We start from the raw sequence: 23,957 nt of genomic DNA on the forward strand, positions 1-23,957 counted from the left end.
GTGGGCTCTACTGACCCAGCACATGGTTTATTTAGAAGGGCACTCTGAGTTTAATTGTTCTGGAGCTTATGGGAAGCCTTTTTTATTGCTCTGGAGTGTCTGGGTATATTTTTACACAGGGTTAAACCACTAAAAGTCATGCAAGTATTCTGAGGTGGGTAGAAATGTGAATTTTCAGAAATCTAGCAGCAGAAAACTTCCATGTAAGTATTATTATGAGATGCAAATTCTGGATCCCAAATTGTAATAAATGAATATAAACATTCCCTTATAAATAAAAAGATGTGTTAAATCCTGATAGGAGCAGCAATATGCTTCTGAAACAAAACAAACAATTTTCCGCACTGTGAAGATCTGGAAACTTTTACAGTTTATTTTTTAAAGCTCCTAGAAAAATTTGAAAAAATAAAAATAAACAGCCCAAATTGAGAAAGACCTACATACCAAGCTACAGATTGGATGTAGTTTTAAGATAATAAAGAAACAGTGTAATGTAGTAAATTTGGTAAGAGATTTTTCCTCCTTTCAGATCACTGAACTGAAAAGCAAATGAAAAAATTCTGAGTTTGCTCCGAAGCTGATCCTTACAATGACCTTGAAAAAAATCTATTATCCTTTGCCTTTATCTCTCCTCCTGTAAAATGCGATAATAAACACTAGTTAAGCGTTATATTTTTATCTTGTGATGGAACTCAATGTGGAAGACAATGAAATGTTACAACCACCTTGGTTAGAGCCGGCTGATTCCCTGAAATCAGCCTTCTGCCCCACAAAACCCCAAGCAAAAATACACAGCTCCTCAAAACCTGTCAAGATCTTGTTATTTACTTGTTTTAAAGCTCTTAATCTACCACAGTTGACTTCCGTTTTATCTTCCCAAGGCAATTGTTTCTATCTATATGCATGGTCAAGACAGCTATCAGCTATTTGACTGGATGGTACTTCCAGAGATATACTTTCAGCCCTGTTGTACAATCCAAGTGCAGTAGCACTATTTGAAATAGGAGTATTTTTTTTGCCTTTCTTCATTACAGAAGTTGTACTGAATAGTTTGTTTGCAATTATAAACTTCACAATTTGCTTATTACTTAGAAAGAAGGTATTACTAAGCCTTGATCCACATTTTTGGTGGCTTGAAAAGAAATAGCTTTTATTAATTACGTGTTGAGTTAAAGCTACAAACACTCTTTATGTGAGCACAAGATTGTCAGTTGATGCATCTTTCTGGCATTGCACTGTACAAGAATTAGAACCTTGTGAGATTTACAGCAACTTTGGGGCTTGAAATCAAAATAGTCTAGCAACTTTTAAAACAAAGAAAAAATAAAAGCCATGCGACTTCTACTGCCAACATTAAGGAGCTGAAGAAATACATGTACACTTGGACAACAGAAATTTCATAAGCAACCCTCCTCCCCTCCAAGAAAGGCAGAACAAAAAATATACAGCAGATGAGTATGCATCCTGAAACACACACACACACACACACACACACACACAGCGCTTTGACTGCGATGAAGAGTTGATAGAAAATGGTTTTCCTCGCACACAGAATTTCAGAGGAAGCCACACAGTGGCAGTACTGGGAATGTAAATACTGCACTCTATTGTGCAGCAGGATTAAGAGTCTTTAAGGAGCTAAAATAAAGTTTCCTATGTATGGTTGCAGTTAAGTTCAGTGTTACTTTATATAGAAGACATCCTGGTTTCTATTGCTCTAAGACTGGAAGAAAAGCACACAGTCAACATGTAATTTATTTCCTTCTGTAATTTTAGCATTAAGAGGCCTCAGACACAGAGTTAGTCACACATTTCACTCTGGGCTACTATTTTCTCTCCATTTTTATCCACACTTTCATTTCCTCTCTTCAGATACGTTTTTGAAGCCCAGCCTAAACTTGGAATACTTTGCCAAAATATAAGGAAAAGTAAACAAACTGAAGAAGCATCCCCCACGCACAAACAGACACACCACAGACATTTCTGATTCATCAGGCTTATTGGTTTCTGTACTTCCCCAGTACATGGAGATGACTATTAGAAATGACAAATCCAGAGTGATCTGTTTATTTTCACGGTATTGGGAGAGTCCTGTCAAAGAGTACCAGCCACACAGATCACAGATATTAACTTCTAACATACAAGTATCTCCTATCAGGGCAGGTAAGGGAATACTTCAAAATAAATCTGTGAGATTCACGGTTACAGAAAAACACAATGACTGACAGCTACACAGAGCTTTAAGATTTTTTCAAATATTGATAAGCCCTCTCCCCTGTGCACCCTGTTCTTTACTGGCAGATCTGCAGCTTAGCGTTCCCTTTCAGATTGATGCACAAACCTCCAGCCCCATGTTTACTAATAAAGATAATGGCAGGAAAACAAGGCTGCATCTATAACAAACTTCCAAAAGAAAAGCTATTTGTACATTATTCTAACTGATGCTTGGTACTTTTCCCCACTTACCTCTGTGCTTCAAGAGGGGGCAGGGACAGACCCTTAATTTGCAATGGCACAAAAGCAGCAATTAGACAGCTTTCCATCAGGTAACTATTTGGTAACCATACTTGGTATACAACGTGATGAAACACCAAAGTGCCAAGACAGTATGTATTAACTCACTATAAACCCTACGTGCTCTACAGACAGTGTAACAGTCACCATAACCACATATGCACAAGGAGTGTGACACAGCACTAAAACACAAGGCTAGTCTTACTTTTACAGAAGAACACACTGTAATCATCTGCCTATTTATACCCATGACTCCATCTAAATCAAGTCCTTGAATTCCCTGGGGGTACCAACAGTATTCCCTCTAATTGATTCTTTCTTTTAAAGAAATATCAGACTTCTGATATTTCTGCAGGGGTTAACACCCAGTAAATTTGAGGTGTCCTTTCCTGCTTACCTTGACTTAGCTTTTATTGACAGAAAATAAGGCGAAGCCCACCTGACAGCACCTGCACTTCTCCCTTTTGAGTCACTCCTCAAGTTCATGAAACCCACGGGAGCCAAACACTTCCCAAGCAGGATTTGCACTGCAGCCTCCTCCACCAGCACCCCCAGAAGAACAAGAATCTGTTATGAGCACCCAGAGAATTATGTTTCTGTATTAATAAAAACCTACACACAAACACACATATGCTGTATGACTGTTTCAATGACTGAATGACATTTAAAAAAAACATAGGAACATTAAACTATCCAGTGGAGTAGCAGATGGGGAAAATTTCTTCTCCCTATCAAAGCTAAATTATTGTATCGCTACTGGTCTCAAAGCCATGAGGTAACAGTGCTTTTTTAACTATACTAAGAGAAATATTAGGAGAGGATTTTATCCAAAGGGCACAGTACATTACTTTAGCTTGGATATTCCTCAACTTCTTTCTATGGTGACTCTGTCCTTTCAAGTTGAATCACCTTTTATCTGGAGCTGCAGTGGTCTCTCCTATAAATTTGCTGAAGGGTATCACAAACTCCCAACAAACAGCTTTGCAAAACTCTTTGTAGGATGAGTACAATTTTTTTTTTTTAACTAAGCCTTTTTTAAGAGATTAACATAAATAATTTTCTTCCTCAATTACAATAGCATCGCCCAGTTAACTTGAGAAGTTCAGAAAGTTATGAACTTCTCCATCTGAAATCACATCCCTAGTGAGTCCAGCAGTGCAAATTTAAATGGTTTGTGTTACTAGGATTTGGGAGCTGGAAAAACAGCTTAATGGTCAGTGCAAACAAAGCACACTGACATATCAGTCTCCCATCTGCAGCATAAGACAGATGCAAGTATCTTCTTTCATGTCCTTGTTGTATTAATTCCAAGATTCAAGAGCATTTGTTTGTCACTTAGATGTGTGTTGTTTTTCTTTTTATTTTAAAAGGAAACAGAGAACCTCCATCGTTCCCATTGCAATTCTTTCCCACGGGGGAAGAAAAGCAGCCACAGCTACCAGCTGCAGCAGGGCACCACAGAACCTTGATCTGATGATTGTGACAGGGAAGACTTGGCCACTTACAAGACAATCAAAAGCATAAAATTGTGCACCCACATCAGATTCCGGGGTAGTGAAATGCCACAACTTTGCTTCCCATGACAGGAGGCCTGGCCACATGGCTGTGCATGGGACACGCAATGCCATCTGACTGCTGTGAGCTCCCAGGAGCTGCTGCATGCCCACAAACCCACAACACACTGATGGGTGAAACAATTGCTGACAAAAAAAAAATTGTAAGAGGATAGGATGAGCATTTTCAAGAAGGTTTTGAAACCCTTAACCTTTGCACACTTACTTACAGCATGGGAGGAGGGTTTTATAACAAACATACACAAAATAACAGGCTGGAGTTGCACACATTTATTGAAGGAACAGAGCAAGAAAGGGAGCACAAGCATGAAACCAATTTTGCCATCCTCTATATGCAACACTCATCCCAATATGATGAGTCCAAACAGAACTGCTTATGGATGCTCTGCCCAGCAGAGAACCACAAAGGCCAGCATTTAAGCTTTATTTATATCCAACAAATATAATGCCCTGTGGCGGCACAAATACACTTCAGCCACAGCTCACCTGCAACTCAGCTGCACACGTGCTACAGATAAGCCCCAGACTAAGGGGTGGTACTAGTGACACTGCCTAACCAGCTACCAAAGAAATACAAACTCCAAATTCTACCAGTTTTACTAAGAGAAAGTGGTGATACCACAGAGCACTAACAAAAGGGCTGCTCTGTTGATACCTATTTTAATGGCTCATCTTCCCAATGGACCATATTCAACCAAGAGCCAGCATCTTTCAGTTCCCTCAGCCAGCACAACTCTTCTTCCAGAATGATCCTCACTTTCCAGAGGTAGGAAACCATCAGCAAAGCCACCAGCTGAGATCCCAGAGCCTTACTTTCCCATTAGACCAAGCATCTGACAGCCAGTTATCCTGTCTGAGCAGTTCTACACAGAAAGACTGGAATTAATATTTGCTGCCAAAAAATATTGGATACTTTCTAATCACACTAGGGAAACTCGCTAGGTTTTCAATCTCAGATAGTTAATACAGTGAAGCAGGAAGACATTTCACTTTCAAGCTAGAATTCAATAATCATACTTGAAGCAGCTCGAAAACAAGTTTTAACGACTGCCTCAGCATCTAGAGATGCAGAAAAGATCTTTATCATTAAAATTTAATTTTCTCAAACCAATGGCATATCATACAAAAGTTAATTCATAAATTAACCTTTCCAGTTGCAGCATTAAGAAGTAGGATCTTGTATTTCGTTGTTATATACAACTGTAAAACCACGTGAGAAAATTCAGCATTCAATATTTTAACATTGTTCTTACAATATCAATGGGCATAGTTATGGCTTATTTTTTCCATGGTTCTCATTTCCCACAGTGCAGCAAAAATGTTTATTTTCCATTATATTGAAAGAAATTGAAGTAATTGCTTTGGCTTTTACCATAGCACAGCAAATTTCAGGTGGGTGTGGAGGACCATTTTACTTTTATCAGGAGTTCCCAACAAACATTTCCCCATCACTTTTGCTTTGTACTGAACATTGCTACTGTTAATTTTTTTTTTTCATAACAAGAGAATGAAAAAGGTTGTTAATGATTCAAACATTTAGAAATATTAGGTTGGCCTAACTTACAGCTAACTTCCCCTAAAATATTATTTCTGATATATAACAAAAGCACAGTATATGCAATATATAAATTCAACCAGTACTATGGTTGGTTTTTGTTGTTATTTAAATATGTCAAAAGATCTTTAAAGATGCAAGTCTAAGTGAAAGAAAGCAAAAATGTAACCTAACTATACTGCGTCCAGATGCATTCTCAATTACATTGCCATAGATTATTACATCTTGTTAAATTCAACTTGTCTGGCACTCTTCAGACCATTAAAACAATCTTAAAGAGATGTTACATTTTCTGATTACAGTTTTTGGGTCTTATTTGTATAGCCTTGTGTTAACAGACTGATTTTCGAGTACATTTCTTGGTGACACTCAGCTTTGTCTGTGTAGGGCTCTTACCACTAAGTACTTACGACTGATAAATGCCATTCTTAACTGAGGTGATTTTCATTCTGCTTCGCTCCATTAGTTCAAAGTACAAAATTGCAATGAAAAGCTGCAATGTCCTCTTTGGCAGTTTGACTCTGCTTTGAGTTCACTGCTGCCTGTATTTGTCTAACTTATAAACTCAATCTAGGGGAAAGCACTTCAATTTTTATACAGATTTTTTTCCACCAAACCTGCCAAGGTTAGGGTCTCACTGTTTTTTGAACACTTCATGCAATCAGTTCCACCAAACACCTATCACTTGAGAAAGGAGAATGACCTGTTTCAGGATGGGGTGCAGCACACAGCTGCAGTCATATTTTGCAGCCATTCAATTCAATTCCATGGACTGCAGCAAGGAAAATTAAAACTACAGTTCACTTGTTTTAGACTTCCAACTGCAAAGTTTGTTGTGATTTGCACTGAAGTGAGGGAAAAGTATTTTCAGGCAGCATCACCTCTTTAAGATTTCTAATTTCTCACCAACACCCCAGTAATTATTTACCATAGACCAAAAATGTACCTAGTAGAAACAGACTCATTTGTTTCCTACATGCTTCAAACCTTTCATGAATAAAGTAGCACCAAGGGTAACCTTTCATGAATACAACCTTAGGGATCACAGAGTGCCCTCAATCAATGCAGGGAACTCATGTTGACAGAGTATATGGGAAACAGATTGAGGTATTAAAGCACATAGCCTCTGGTGTTTTAGTTGTAAATACTATAACCATCAAATATTTAGACTCTTATGTAAGCAGTATGCCATTTTTTAAACAGTTACTGCTTGGAATAAATCTTTAAGGACGGAATTTTCAGAAGCGCTCAGTATTGGCCTAAGTTTGTTCTTACTAAAATCAATCATAAAATTTTCACAACTCTGGAAAAAGGCATTGTCTATTTATATGTTTCCATGGCACTACATACAATAAGCCTTCATCCTGACTGGGGCTCCACTGTAATCTAAATAAAATTATATATAGGAAATCAGTAAGATAATGATGAGGAAACACACACACAAAATAGCACAGTTTTTAAAATGACAACTGTGAAGCCATTTGGAGCTGCTTATGTTTTCTTCAAATCTTAATTTTCATTTGCTTTTATATTAATCCAATTTCTTTGCTATTAACTTTCCCCAGTATAACTCTGTGAATCTTAAACTTCCAGTACAGTATCCAGTCAGTAAAACATAACTTGCTTTCTTGCTATAAACTATTCCCATTTCATGTACACAAACACATTAGCCTAAGGATGCAGTTCATAGTTTTATACGTAAAAGATCACCTCTCATCTATTTCCAAAGGCTGTTGCTGATAAGAAATATATAACCTGCTTTAAATTCGCAGGGATAACTACTTTGGTTGGGTTGGAGAAGGGAGCATTTGTTTTTATGGTTTTGCAGACGCAACCACTCTGTTTTGTTATTTTACAATATGCACACCAACACTGATTTATGCTGGAATCAACATTGGAGGCAGCTGTTTTACTTTCATATACACACACTCCCCAAAACTACCTAAAATGTCTTATTTTCTTTCAAAGAACCCCACTAAGACCAAGTCAAAACTCTTGCTCATTGTTTAATATAGGATTCTAAAAGCTCAGTAAGATCATGTCCTTTTCCCTATTTTCTCCAAATGAAAAGCCACAAGTTACTAAATTTGAGACTATGGTTCCACAGACAGCTTTCTAAGTATTTTCCTAGCAGCAATCCTCACTCCCTAAATACTGTGTCAGACATTTACTACCACCTTGCTCCACTCCTCCAGTTGCACCTATACAGCCAGTCAGATTTGGATCTATGGTGAAGCAGACTTCCTTTTCTAAAAGAAGACTTTTAACCATGGCCAGAGACCAGTATGGTGTCCCTATGCAGAGCTGCAGCAGAGGGAGCAGCTCTTACCAGACAGGTCTGTATCTGGCCAAAACCTGCGCTGATGTACATCCATGTATTTCAGAGAAAATGTTTCTGAATTTCCAAAAGCATTCTTACCAGATCCCTCAAAAAAATAAAATAAAATAGCAGCATTATAAAACTGGCAAAGGCACAAACTTCCAGAGAATAGCCAAGGTTGTAAAATAGGCCAAAGAAAAACTAGGTAATGATAAAAACATGTTCCTCTTCTTTACCTAAATTCAAGTTGATACTATCAATAACCCTGGTCCACCATATATTTTACAGTAAGCACTACTAGTCTTTCAGATTAGCAAGCCGTATATAAATTTAGTGCTTTATTCTCAAACTGTTCCACCACAAGCGACAGCTCATTCCACAAACAGCTTATCTTATGGCTAAAGATATATAAATACATACTAAAAACGCTGTTGGAAGTCTCTGAATGTATAATGCAGCCTGATAGACATGGTAGTGATTGTAACACTGCATTGTAGACAAATGTTAAAGAAACTTGGCAAGAAACAACACGTTTTAGCTACTCAAAATGCAGATTTTCTCAGTCTTGTCCCCTTCTGATGAATGGAACATATGGGAGTATTGTTCATAAAACTTGCATTGCTGTTCTCCATGTCTACCAAAATTCTTCATCATGACAATATTTACCAAGTTGCATATACTCTCAAATTTGAATTAATTACCTAGATTTTTTTCTGTATTTCCAGGTTTATTGCAAAAGGAATACACTTTAGAAGCAATGTGTTAGGAGAATTTAACAGTAGACGTTATAGCAACAGAGGTAGTGGAGTGCTTGCTGGCAAAGGCAGCTATCCAGTTAAAAGCTATCAGTGCTAAGTGAGATAAAAGACGGGAAAGAAAGTAACGGCTTTGCCAAGAAGCAGTTTAAAATCTGACATTATAAACAAAACACATTTAAATCTAGACATAAATCTTCTCTTGTATGATGTAGCCTACATAGCATTTGAGCTAGCATTATTACTTACATACAAACATTTGCTGAAATGCAGTATCACAAGTGCTGAGCAGCCTTTAACCTTGTGTTCATCCACTCAAGAACCATGTTATTTATTATCCTTTGTCCCTTAATTATGGGGAATTCACCTACTGCTCTCTGCTCATTTAAAATACAGAATAAAATACAATGGATGTCTGAAGACTTAACAGGTGTCAACCAGATATTTGCCAGCTACCACTACTATTCTACTGGGATGAGCTGCTGTTCTATAAATACTAATTAGACTTCTGCACATGATCTTGCTGAAATACCTAAGGTGATGAGTGGCCAGTTGTTACTTTTAAAAGATTAGCACAATTTAAAAAAAACTAACGTCCCCAATGAGGCAATGCTCATATTGAATAATCAAGAGTTATAGCTGTTCTCTGCCCAAAGGGAATATTTGCTCACTTCATCATTTGGAAAATCTGCTGCCTCTCTAACAAGTCACTCTTCTATTTCACTTTGAGAAAGTTGTAAAACTTCATAGAATAAATATAATGATGTGGTATATGTACTTAAACAGTCTTCCACAGCCATGCCCACATGATAGATTTTAATAGCTCCTAAGAATAGAGACTTCAGTTTGAAATGATTAAGAAGCCACAACCAAAACAGATCACACTAAAATGAAGCATTAAAGAGAGATTACACTAAAAATTGCATCAGCATAGCAAAAATGCAATTTACAGTAACCCACCTCGACCTCAACTGTTCACCTCCACAAATCAGAAAGACCCAAACAGAACAGGTGTGTGTTACAGCAATCCTCTATATTTGAGGTAGTCATTATCAAGGAAGAAAAAAAAAAAAGAAACACTATTTACCCAAAATCTCAGTTTAATAATTCCAGATTAGCAGATAATTGTCAGCAGAAATGCTAAGTGACCATACACGGCCCATTCCACTGGCTTGAAATAAAGCCTTGATTTTCATCTTGAAATGTAACTGATGTAACACGGTGTGACAGCACTGCATTTCTATGTATGAGCTGTGATTCACTGTGGTGAGATCTGACTGATGTAACTGACACAACCCTATATTATTCAGTAACAACCTAGCATGCCCACAGAAAAAAAAAAAAAAAAACATCCAGGAAAACGAGAATAGAGACACAGAACTTGTTTCTATTTTTCTGCCTCTATTTCTTGTGAATAAGCATTCAGTAAATCTATTAACATTTACAGTGGAAATGCATATCTTTTAAATCATTTTTCTGGTTTTCTTTTTTAAAAATAATCTTATTCTTTACCATGAAATCTGGTTTTTCCTTATCATTCAGCATACTGCTTCCCCTTTTTAAGTAGCTCATTACTGGAAATGTTTGGCCTTACTTCAAAAGAGAAGAATATGTCAACACCAGAACATCTGTGTCCACACAGAGTGCTTTGATGACAGTGATATACCCCATTTACATCACTAACACTGAGCTAAACCTTGATGCTGACTGCATTTAAAGATTTTACCCCACAGGGCAAGAGAATACAGGTCAAAAATGTTGATCTGTGTTTGACACACTCTACTTCAAGAGCACTTGGCAATGATTTGTTCCAGAGTCAAGAATCAAACTCGCAAAACAACGCAAAGCTCGGAGCCATGTTCACATAACCACACTCGAAACAAACATTAAAATTCACTGTCTCTGGAGGCCAATCTGCTTTTGATACAGAGGATTTTGCAAGCTATATGGTCAAATTCTATCCTGAATACAGCAGGATTTTTTATTTCAGTAAGAAGGGCATAACACTGCTCCAATGCAAAACAAATATTAGATACTGCCATCATAAAACTCAGACCTGATTGTATTTAAAAAGGCAGAAGAGTTGTGTATGACACACCATTGCTTTTGTCTGTGTGGCTAGAGAAAGTTAGAAGAATTTCAGTATGTATCACATGCCTCCACAGGCAGGCACAATAATGGTGAGTTCCTAAAATATTTAGTACAGGAGAGTTCAGAGATGAAGCTATGGAAAATCTGTAGAACACGGCTTCTAGCAGTTTTATTTTTTTAATTTCTTTTTAATATGTTGTGCTTCTTCAACTTCCTGTAATTAATATCTGCTTTTCCTACCAAATTACATTATATTTACTAAATCACTATGCATGTTTAATTTTTAGTACAAGGTGAAGAGTTCTAAGTATTTCTCTTCAACAACTCTGAATCTTGAGGACGTTCATGTAAACCTCAGTACTTCAGCAGCATTAAACAATTCAATTCAGTGCTGCTTTCTAGATTAATTCATAAGAAGCATCAAACAAGACCAAATCAATGCAAGCCAAATGTTGCCCTACTCGTGTTCAAGCACCACAACTACCTGTACACTGCATGTACATGGAAATCTTATTTCATTTCAGTAGAGAAACAGAAAATTTTATTTACAGATTTCATTAGAACACCATGGAAACAGATAAAGAAGCAATTGCAAGAGGCACAAGCCACATGAAAGGCAGGTCTAATAGAAAGCATTTATTCAAAAATAAACTATGTGTTTTCCCTCTTGAAAAGTATACATATAATTCCTATAACATCAAGCCAATTACACTGAGGAGACCCCAATATCACTGAGGGCCCTGATAACGGTATGAATTAATTCACACCTTCAAGGTACAGCAAGTTTTCGCACCTGGGCTATTAGAAAAAGAAAAGATATTTTAATGCAATAATTATCTTTTTTAAAGAAAGAAATTAGAGGTAGAATTTCTGAAACAGGATTAAAGTACGGTTGTAGCCCTGTAAAAGGAAGCTGCATTGCACACTGTGCATGGCTCCAGGCAATGCTATTCATTCCTCACTTTCATAGGAGCAAAATACATCCCCCTAAAAATATAAAACACAAAAATAAATAGATCTCCTGGGAAGTGAAGGAGAAATCAGTTTTAAAAATAGTGAAGGAGCCTATATGTTCTAGAAAAACCCCATTTTGCATTGTTTTGTAAGATTTACACTTTAATTTGAAACCAAAGTAAGGCATAAAATTTGTATGAAAGCAATATCTGATTTATATATAGACTTAACACAAAATATACTTAGCTGCAAATACCAGACTCCAGTGAGAGAAAGAAAAGGTTCTGAAATATGATTAAAGTAAGTCTGATGTTTCCCCAAAATACCCCACAAAGGCTTTTTGGAAATTAAATAGTAAACAGTAACATGATTTTTGCTACCAAAAAAAAAAAAAAAACAATGAATTTTTTCTTAATTAATTTTCAGTGTTATTACATACACCTATTGAGCTGAAATTGACTCCAACTGCTACCTGTTTCCAGGGCAGGTTTTTTCTGTCCAGGTGACCTTTCCATCTAATTTAAAAAAATATAAATAGCCCTACCTGTTGGTCAGACAAAGAAGAAGCGATCTCATGGTCACAAAAGTTAAGACCCAGTGAACTCAAGTTTTCTGATTGTTCAAGTATTTAAGGAAGACATGTATATATAAGACTAAGATTACGTACAGATTAATAATTAACCAGTAAAGACTTTCAAGAATATGTTACTGTACACTTGTGGTCTAACCTCACTATCCATATTCAAATAAATCTTGCTAAAGGCAAATTATATAATTCTTGAGAGTCTTGCATACATTTAGACTCATTAGATTTACATATTACTCACAGTAGACATTTCATTACAGTTGGTCTAAAAAAAAAAAAAATGCACCATCTATTTGTGTTCCATATCTGCATGATTTTCCATGTTGTATATACTGCCTAACTTATGACCAAGTTGTTTGACCTTCTGGTGTTTTCAGCTGCATCTACGTCAATATATAGAAGAGCAAATACTGCTTATTGAATTGAAGTCATCTCAGAGGGCAGAGTTCATACTCTTAACTGCAACTTCTCAAAAAGAAGGGGACCAAACCCAAAAAGCCTTTTAGAAATTCTGTTTACCTCATAGCATTTACAAGCGTTTGGGAGAGTGCAATGTTAAACAAGCCAAACCAGAGCCAGAGACCATGCTCACAGCTGGATGGTGAGGAGATTACCAAGCAGCAATTTAGCCAGAGCCCCCACTGTTCGATGTGTTCAAACAGACATATCTTCAGTCACACTTATTGGAACAAGATGCTAAAACATCATCACAGCAAAGCTGGAAGAGGCCTCTAGAATTCATCCAGATCACATGCACCAAAGAGAACCCTATTCTCACAACATTGCTCATACATTCAAGTTCATTCCTACTCTTACTAAAAGCTACACCTGAGCCAGAAGGTCTTCACTACAAAAGAATCCCAAGTAAAACACTTTTTCTCCTAATAAGCAAGCCTTTGAAATGATAACTCACCATTTTTGTCTGCTTGTGGATTTCACCATTGGAGCCATTCCATCTCTATAGAGGCTTTTTGTTTTACTGAAGTTGACGACATTGAAAATTACTCTCTAGAAAAAGGAAATAAATCTCAGTTATAAATTATGAAATACTCTACACATTTTTCGTATATACCAGCTGCATAAAAACATACAGAAAATATAGAATGGATATGTATCTTATGCTTTGAAGTACTTTTAGTCTCCATAGATCTCAGATAACACAGTGTATTCCTAGTGTTTTGATAGCCTACATTTTACATCTCGCAGCAGTAACGTACTTTGAAAGTAAACTTGAATTTAATACACTTGGTTTTCTGGTAGGAATCCTATCAAAACAAACAAATAGGTTACTCAGATTCAAAAACAGAAAAGCAAGTCCAGTTTATCTATTGAAGATCTTAGTGGAAAGTAGGCAGACAGGGAAACTGATCTCACAAAAACCTTTCAACTGCTTCATCTCTTAAAGATTCTTATTTCTACACAGCAACAGGAAAAATAAAAACTTCTGATTCTTTTCCCCCTAAGAGAAGATTATTTCTCTTCATTCTGTCTGACAAAAGAAAGAATTCTCTTCTGTAAAAACTACACAGAACACTTATACATCAGAAATTGCACATAGCCATCACTGGTTTTAATATGGTAGTGATGAGAGCCCAATTCTCATCTTAGTATATACTGATAGCTTGGGGAGACTACAGCTGGCATTTAACGGTTCAAAGGAAGAGAAAAGTCTAGATCTTCACTGGTAATGGACTGATACCAAAAGTAAATTCATGCAGAGGAAAGAAAAAAGACAAAACCTTCTTCCCTACCATCTGTCTGCTGTAAATCACTTCATGCAGAATTACTTATCCTGTTTCTGTTAAGAAAGTCTGGAGTAGACCAAGCTCATTTCATGTATTACATTAACCTTACAGATATTAAATCCAATATAGCTGGTTTCTCATGCCTCTGATATGCAACATTAGTGTACATAGAAAAACTGAAACATGAACACTAAATTAATTTTGATATGATGTTCCAGGATATACTACTGCATTTCATTTGTATTTCTCTCTCTACATTTATTTTCCGCGGGTGTCAGTGAAGACTGCTAAAAATTATATTTGCCCTGAGATATTCACAAATATATTTTTACAGTGAACTATTATAATATTTACATTGTTAAATAATGGTTCATAAGAAGGCTGAGAAAAAAGTGGCCACTGCTTGAAATCTAGCAATTCTGACTGAAGCAATAAGATCAATTAAGCTTTCACATGTAAAATTTCACAAAAACAAACACAGACCTTCCAGGCAGTCTGTTCAGAACACAGTGAATTATAACATTAAAGTGAAAGCAGTCAGCAGTGGGACACTGACAACAGGATCCAGGTACAGTTACATTTGCATGTGGGGCAGGTAAGAATCCAGGCAAACTACACACATATAGTTCTAATTAAGCATCTCTGTACTCAAGAAAAAAAAGGTTTTTAGAAGCATGGTAGCGTTGAAGATTTCATAAATGGAAGCACAAGCTGCTACGTATGCAAACTCTGCAAATTAGTCAAAATTTAAGAATAATCTGTGGGTTTTACTGGAAAAGGCTCAAAGTTAGCTAGTTAAAAAAAAAAAAAAAAAAAACACACTTTCTTAGAGCTGCTAATTCACTTTTGTATCAACATTAATGAGCAAGCTACATATCTATGCACATGAGTTTACAGGTATTTAGCAGTATTTTGAGTTTTTTGTAACAGCCATGAGATAAGTTATAAAAATAAACTCTTAGTGGAAGTACAGAGTTCATATAACTTTATATTTGTAATTTTCAGCACTGATGAAATGATGATTTCTTTGATGAAATGTCTATCTTAAGAGATCTCCAGTTATTTTCTGTCCTACACTTACAACATAAGGCTTTAAGTTAGATAATTGCATTTAGGTATGTTTATATATATATACACACACACATACACACGTGCATGCATTTCATAACCTACATGAAAGCATCTTCCTATACTACAGTGCTGAGTTTTTCCTCTGTTACTCAACTTCTTTCATATTTGTGAAAACAAATTAAGTTGCTACAAATGGGTTTGTCAATCTCCATGTTTGCACAGAGTGAATGAAGCAAACAAGATCTCCAAACCAATTGCCTTAAACTTTGGATGCAATCATGTCACTGTTGGAAAGAGAAAGTTGCTAATTTTGTTACGGGCTGACTCAGAGCAGACAGCTGGTAGACAATGTTCTTATTCCAATCAGGCTTATTTTGTATAATGAGCAGGGCAAATGTACACAACTGGGTAAGCAACGTATACAAAAACAAAAATATGCAGCTCATTTAACAAAGCACTGCAGATTATAACATTTCAGCCACTCGTGTTCACCGCAGAGTACGCAGTTAGCAATGCATGCAGCTCTCTCAGCACGGCATACAGTTAGATTGGCAGAATGAAAATTTAACGGCACAGAACAGAACTTTATCAACATACACCGCTGAAGTAATAAAGCACGCAAACCGAAGCGCTCAAATAAGCAGCAGAACTCAGTCAAGTATTCCTGGTGATAGTTGAAGTAGCCCATGCAGCTCAGTCAGTGAAGTGTGCAAAAACGTAATGACTACAGTGTACACACCTCAGCCAGAAAAATATGCAGCTCACTCAATAAGGTATGCAAACTTCTCTGAACTGAGCACTACAACAACAGCTTCTGATACAGCAAGCATAATTTTCTGAACATAACTAGTTTCATTTTTTTTAATTCTTGCTTGTTCTATAATATACCAGTTGTAAAACACAGGGCAACAACACTAGATATATGCTACGCACACTGAAGCACTCTCTTCTAAGAAAATTATCACTATATATTTTATGAATTATAGACATACAACAGGAGGCATTTAATGAGCAATATAATTTAGAAGCTCAAAAAATGAGAAACTACCCGATTTTTAAAGAAAAGTGCAAAGTTAAGAAAATAAAACTAGATGAAATGTACTTACAAATTCCCTAGGAATTGCTCTACTCTCCAGAGCATCAATCCAGAGAAAAACTGCAGAGAAATTTTGCAACAAAGACACTTCCTTGTATTCACTTCGGAAGGTATAAATACCACTAAAAGAAGCAATATTCTAACTTGTAACTGAAGTGAAATCACATATGATTGTTTTTGGTATAGCATATTTTCAATCTACTGCGTCATTCTGACAAATGGCTGCAACTTCTGGGTTGGTGGAAGAGGCACAATGCAGAAAAGCCTCTCAGAACACCAGCAAGCACAACTGAACCACTTTGGGGCACACATCAGGGTGCACTGGGGTTTCACAGCAGGGAGGAAGGCATGTGCTGCAGTCTTAGGTTCTTGGACTGCCAGGGGTGGGAGATACTGGACAACAAGAGACCACACAGGTACTTACCGAAAAGCAAAGTCCCCTTTCCACAATGCATGCATTAAGCATGTTGGAAGTATCTCGCTGTTAAATTCATTAAGATAGAAAAAATTAAGATAGATCTGTCTTGCCCTTATCTTAAAGTTTACTGATAAAAATCTGCTTTTCTGGTAACCTTTGCAAAATTGTTTCAGGAATTCAAAGCATAGTCAAGTGTTAAGGTTCACTATGGGTTTATTTTGTTTGGATGGTTCTTTCTTAATGGTTTGTTTTTTAAAACATGAATGAGGTAAACCCTTAACACAGGCAGAAAAGATGGCTAAAGCATGTAGTACCATTGGTATTATTACCAGAAACACAGATTCCTGACTGGGGCTGGAAGGAGCTGCTAGTTTTGGAGGGGAGCAGCACACATTTGGGTGGTTTGGCATCAGAGCTGAAGTCATTAAGCACGAGTGGCCATATTTTACATCATATTCTAACTCGTTTCTGTAAGCACAAGGTAAGCCTTAAAGTAAAACTTAAATGTTCATCATAAAATCACTCATATCGTGGAAGGTTTTCCATCTGAATCTACCAACACTAAAGCACATCTCCAGCAGATCAGTCACCCCTTCACTAATGGCTAAGTGCCTTCTCCCAGGAGAAGGTCACGCTAAGGCCCTTAAGAAGTCTACCAGGTTTATTTTGGGAGATTTTCTCCAGCAAAATTCTCAGGAATAACAGTTGCTATGGTTGACATTAAAAGGAGAAAACAAACCCAAGAACACCACAGAATTCAGCCTGAGGCAGACACCTGGCACAGTCAAATAGCTACAGATATGAGAAGTTATATCTAACTCAAAAGAGGATTGCTAATAAGAAGAGCTTTCTTAGTATTTATGTGACACATTTTAAATATTAAGGACTGTATCTATGTAGTATTACTAACATAATGCCAATTGGATGGACAATGCTTCATGCCACAAGAATAATGCAGCCTTCACTACACAAGGACTAAGCACTCAAATGCAGACAGGAGCAATTTCATCATTTAACCAGACAAGGTAATCAAGCTGGGCACAAAGTAGCAATGCTGGAATGCATCTGCTGAAATTAAGTCTGCACTCTTGTGCTCTGAACAAGCGTTAAAGATTCAGAAGGCCCAAATACTATGGCTTCATTTCTTCTCCTGCTGATTCTTTAGATATTACAGCATTTGGGGAATTCCTGAAACCTGCAGTATTTTGCCAGCTGAGATATCCTTTCCTTTCTCTTTTTTTTTTTTTTTTTTGTTTTTTTTTTTTTTTTTTTTTTTTTTTTTGTTTTCCCATAGCATCTTTCCTTTCTCTTCTATAAATGAAAGCTTTCCTCCTTTTTAAGGTCAGATCTACTTCAGAATAACATTCTATTTTAAAAAAAAAACAAAACACCACAAAGCAAAGAAAAATTAACTTCTCAAGCCAACCCCACAAGTTGTGAGATTTTAGACTCACCATTTCTGAATGTGAGAAACTGGCAACATGGGACTGCTGCCTTCTCACAAAAAGAACTACATTTTTATATTTGTGTCAGGAGGTCTTTGGAATCTTTCATGACAAAGCACCTTATATAAGGCTATATAAAAATAAATTAGACCGAAGGGACTTCAAAACAGAGAGGAAAAAACTGTTACCTGCAACTGCTACAGATGCTGAAGATCACAAATAATACAAACACCCATTCTGTGCAAAATCCCCAATGAAATCTTACCAAGGTCATTTCTCTAACCTTTTAGAATTTAAATCATTCATTACTGCTAACATTTTAAAGTAAGTCACACTCCCTTTTCTATACATCCTTTCAGACTGAAAAGTTCTAAATATTGATAGCATTTAGTCTTTTCAGTTAAAGAGTTTTCAAAACCTGCTGGCACGCAGAAGGGGAAAATAAATACTCACCTACTGAGAGAGGATGTTAGCAACTATCTTGGGCTCCACCAGGCTCACTAATCAGTTGCACCTGTGTCTTGTTAACTTGTGAGATTGTGGAGCCCTTGTAAGGTAACGAAGTCTTACGAAAGCAAATGGCTCACAGATTGTGAATTATAGGACTTTTTCCCTCAGCAGAGATCCTCACTTTGCTACTTAAAAGACTGAAATGCTAACATCTAGGATGCTACAGAGAACAACGTGAAAATAAGACTCAAAGGATTTTACTGTAGTAAGACCTCAGGTATACCGCTATGCAACGTTCACATCGCAACCTCTGCTGGCGACCTGTTCCAGCTCCTCTCTACCCTTAACGCAAAAAAACACGTTCTTTATATCCGTTCTAACTCTCGCCTTTTTTGGTTTGAAACCGTTTCCCCTTGTCCTCTCACAACAGACCTTTCTAAAGAGCCCATCCCCTTCCTTCTTATGGCCCATTTGTAGATACTGAAAGGCCACTGCCTGAGGTGCTAACGACAAGCTTTACAGTTTGAAAAAATTACCAAATTAGGCCTGCGCCCCATTTCAGTGTCCTTTCTGTCAGTTCTTTCATCGCCTCCAAATTAACACTTAAGTGCAGACCCACAGTTGCAACACCTGTGTGCAGCAGCAATTCTCACTCAGAATCTCACTGTTGATGTTAATTTTGCTCACCTGGGCCCGGGGAGGGGGATAGTGTGCAGAAGGCCACCTTCTAACATAAAGCTTTCAAAGGGATCTGAGTAGTGAGAAATCAATAAGTAGAAGTTTAACAGCAAAGTTTTGTTACTGTTAGCAAGGTATTTTTTTATGGGCAGCACTGGGATAGCATCGAAATAACGCTCCAAGAATGCTCCACCAGTTTGTCATTCGTGAACAGGTTATTTTTTTCATATGTATTACATATCCATTGCATTCCCAAATTCATTATCTTACCCACCCCCAATGACTGCCCAACATACACAGCCATATTTGGCGATCTTCAATGCCATCTAGCCTTCTAGCACCATGATGGTCCCCTGTCAGCCCACTGTTAGTCCTTGGAGTGGTCGTTTACTTCCTCCCAACAATCATTTTGTCCCAAAGATTGCTGTGAAATGCAAGGATAATCGAGAACACTCTGCCCACACAGGTAAGGAAGACAAAGGGAAACATCTTGTTTTGGCACTCTTCTTCTTTTTGCCTTGTTAAACTTCTCTTTTTGCCTTGTTAAAGCAGACCAGCCTAACAATATGTCTCCTCATCTACAGTACTACATCACAATTATTATCCGCGATATCTAAGGACTACTGTGGTGTTGCAAGCAAGCATTAACAGAATATTTTGTGTAATTGCTTCTTCAAATCAGCAGGAAACACTATTCCACAGTGTTGTGCTGTGGGCTGACCACTAATCTGTGTGTTGTTGGACCTAAACACCAAGTCACACAGTCTTTCCATTCAACCATTCTTGGGAAAATAGCAAATTTGTTAGTGAGCACCCTTTCCCACCAACAGAAGCCAGCTTTCTAGTAATGTTTTTTACTTTCCATCAATAATCTGAAGTTTCAAGACCTCAAAAGTGTCTTTCTAGAAAGATGGCAGTGGAATAAAAGATCAACTCGGGGTCCTTGCTTCCTTAGGCCAAAATCTCCAAACTTTTGAAATTCTGTCATAAAGCATAATTTGTTTTGTGCTGATTCCTAAAAAAAAAAAAAAAAAAAAAAAAAACCACTAAGAGTCCTGACAGGGCATATAACCAGGCTACGAACATATTGAAAACAGATTTGAAGCTGAAAGCTTCTTGCCAAAATTTTCACTTCTTTTTAGCAAAATATCAGCAGAGGTGTAGGGGAAAAAATATATATATATATATATATATATATATTTTTTTTTTAATTAGCTCTGGGAGAAAAAAAAGATACTTTTATCTTCTGTTTCTTCTCTTTTCATTTATGCACAGACTTTGGACAATCAATCCTAGTTACATTACTAGCTAATTGCAGTTCTGTAGGAATACATGAGCAACTTTTATCTGACCTTCGACTGGATGCATGAACCCTCCTGCTCGTGGCATTTATTTTCTCAGCATACCTGGGTAATGTTTTCAGAAATCAGTTGAAATATTAAATAAAGAAACAATGGGTGGTCATCCAGTGAGACCTTCTATGCTAGCTAAATTGTTTCCTAATATATTCCATGTCATGTAGCAAAAGTTGCCAGATGACATTTGAAGTATTGTCATATATTAAACTCTTTCCATATAATCACAGAAGCTATGTGTATTTAGGTTCCATACTCATTTCCATCAATATTATGGCTGCAGGTGGGTAGTAACAGCTGGCTGTTCTGGAACACATTTGCAAAATTTGCTGATATCTTACATCCCTCAAGAGGAAGCAGCTGAAAAGACTCCAGTTTTCCTAATAGAATTTTTTAGCCACTGATGAAATGCTGCAAAGTTTCATATGATTCAAAATAATAATACTGATTCTTTGTCATAAAAAATAATAATAAAATGTTTTCTGACCCAAATACTATCCACAGGATAGAGCTCACAGGAGGCTTCAAAACAATGAGACCAGTCTGGAAAAAGTGAAAAGGACCAGAAATAGACCCTGTGCCATGGTTACCGGAAACCACTGTCAAAATAATAAAAGCCCATGAGCACAGGCGTAAAATGTGCTACTGAAGACCAGAGAATGAAGTGGCAAGTGCTGACCTGTGGGAGCATCCTCCTCACCAATCCTTTCTTCTCTTCTAAGTCAACTTTTATACTTTTCTAAGCCCTTCAAGAAGTGCAACAGTCAGCCTATGATCAAGAATCAAAGCTACTTTTACTAACAAGAGATTCATTCATCAACAAGTTAGCCATTTGTGATGGATAACTGTTGCTCATCTGTAACTACTCAGGCTTAAAGCATACAGGTGGAGTGCTGACAACTGTCACTCTCACTAAAATGCTGCAAGACAGTAGGTGAAAGTAGCACTAGCAATGACAGAGAAGCAGGAATATTTGTGTGGATCAAGATTTTGTTCAACTTGTGAAAACACAGACAATAATAATCGCAATTTAAATAGTATTCAAACACAAAGGCAGTAATCCATCTGATACCCAAGCTGGACGGTGAGAAAGCAAATGCCTTTTCATGTGTGATTGCAATAAGCAAAAGGAAGATACAGAAATCCCTGTTAGGAGAGAGATTTGGATGAAGTTTTTCCAGCAATTGTTTACTTGTTTTTTTGCAGCTGGCATTAAAGCTATTGTTTGTTTAAAAAAAACAATTGTTTGTCTGAAGCTTGTGGAAAAAACGTGTGGTAGAAAGAAGGATATTACAAAGCATAGAAAGCTGAAAGGCACAGTATATGGAAGAGCTCAAAACCAGCACCAACATATTTGCTTCAGTATTCTCTGAAGCATTGCAAAAGCGAAGTCATTTTGGTGTAAACAGACAAGCATTACTGCTGCCAGCGGTAGTGGTTAGGTTACTAGGATCCTAGCCTTGCAAACTTATAAAACCACCCTATGGCACCAGAAAACAAGCACAGATGGGCTTCGTGTCCAGGTCAGTCATAGAGGTCCTTGGTTTTCTCTTCTTCTTAACTGAAGTATTCTGACTGTTATTACAATAAAACCTTTGAATCTTCTCTGTTCTGCCATACATAGTTGTGAACAGTAATGGAATAAAGATTTGCTCATATTCTGCTTCCCCTATATGGAGACAGAACGGTAATGGGATCCTTAGATCCCACAGAAGCTACAGTGTCACTGGAAAACCATTCAGTACCACTCAGTTTTTTGTGGAAAATATAAACCATACGTCATTATTTTCATAAAATAAAGGAATACTTTTATGGCACATAACCTCTTCTTCTATAAAATTAACAATTCTTGCTCTTACGGGTTGTTGACTTACAATCAAATCCTTTTTTTAAATTTCAGCAGTTAAACAATTCACCTATTTCTATAAAGAAACATAATTGGTACGTTAGTGTACATTGGACTCTGCATTGACAACTACAAGTTTGTTATACTGATTTGAAAAATTGATTTCTAAATTATTTCTAAAGTACTCCGGCATGATTTCTTGTGTTTTCAATTTTCACTACTTAAATTCCTCCCCAAGTGTTCAGGTTTTGTAATAACAGACTATTCAACGTTTTGTACAGAGGTAAGTAGAAGGAAATCTGATCTAATTCCTGCTATTTTCATGTACCTGTCTATTTGACATTTAGAATAAGAATTCAGAATAAGAACCTAACTAACCATAACAGGAAGGGAATATCTGAAACATCCTCCTGGCGTTGAAAATCCTGTTTCAAAGCTGAAATGCTGAATGTTAGATTCAAATGATGATCTCTGTCCACTTGTAAAGGTGATTTACAGCCTGTAAAAAATGTATTTTGGCAGTGCAATGTCATGAGCTAAACAAAAGAAACTGGAGGATTAAAGAGGAGAGTTCAGTGTCCTAAAGCAACATGACCTGTGCTGCAGTTGTATAACACAAGTGTCATTCCAACCACGCACTAACTCCATATTCAGAAAGGAAAAAAACGACAACGAATATCAGTATTCAGGCACGCAGCATAGCTGCAGTTCTGCAGTTAGGTCCTTTTTTTTTTTTTTAAATGTCATTGGTATAGTTTACATCTTATCCTGGCTCAGCTTTAAATATGAATGAAAGGATATTCATATCCAAAAAAGCTCCCAAACATATCTATTTAGCCACACTTTTTAGTGCTCCCAGAGGCTTCAAGTTAAGTAAACACTCACAGTTCCTTTCTGAAGAAGGGGTGGATTTCTGATTCAGGTTTGAAGACAGTCTAGAAATATGGGGAAAAATGCTGGATTTACCAAGATCCCATAGTCTGCATTTATGCTTAGCAACTGATCACTGTATATTGGAAGCAACACATCTGCAGCTTTGGGATTCGGGGACATCTTTATTACTGTAGAAGATCAACTGTAAATGTAATATTGTTTTGGTAATTTATGTAGAACAATCTGAAATGTTGTGTGAATAAGAGGAATTTGAGAGTTGATCATTCATCTTTATTGACTTTGAAGTACTTTGCTCAAACTATTGTATTATCAGAAACATTGAGTAGATACTGAGCAAGACTGAGCACAACTTCTGGTAATTTTCCACCAAAAATGAGCCTCCAAAAGAAGATAAACATGGAACAGTACTGAATGTCTTATAAGAAGTTGCATTATATTTGAGCAAAGTCCCTTTAAATATTTTATGGATTAGATTTTACTTCGGTTCACTTCCAAAAGCTAGTATAGAGATCTGTTTCAAAGTGTCCTCTTGGTAGAGAAAGCATTACCTGGAAATGGCTGCTTATTCTTCTACAAGTCAGCAATTGCACAGCTTTGAGTCCACCACAAA

The 23,957-nt window shown here is 36.9% G+C and overlaps 1 protein-coding gene across 1 annotated transcript in view; it reads right to left on the minus strand.

The window, feature by feature from the left end:
- Window positions 1-23,957, minus strand: part of AGBL4 (AGBL carboxypeptidase 4) — an 849,283-nt gene that overhangs the window by 618,428 nt on the left and 206,898 nt on the right. Inside the window, exon 4 of the mRNA XM_042873634.1 lies at window positions 13,263-13,357. Within this exon, the coding sequence (XP_042729568.1) occupies window positions 13,263-13,357 (95 nt within the window). The remainder of the gene's footprint in view (window positions 1-13,262; window positions 13,358-23,957) is intronic.

Source organism: Lagopus leucura, unplaced genomic scaffold (assembly GCF_019238085.1).
Source record: "Lagopus leucura isolate 7727_CA_CO unplaced genomic scaffold, USGS_WTPT01 Super-Scaffold_100009, whole genome shotgun sequence".
NCBI lineage: Eukaryota > Metazoa > Chordata > Aves > Galliformes > Phasianidae > Lagopus > Lagopus leucura.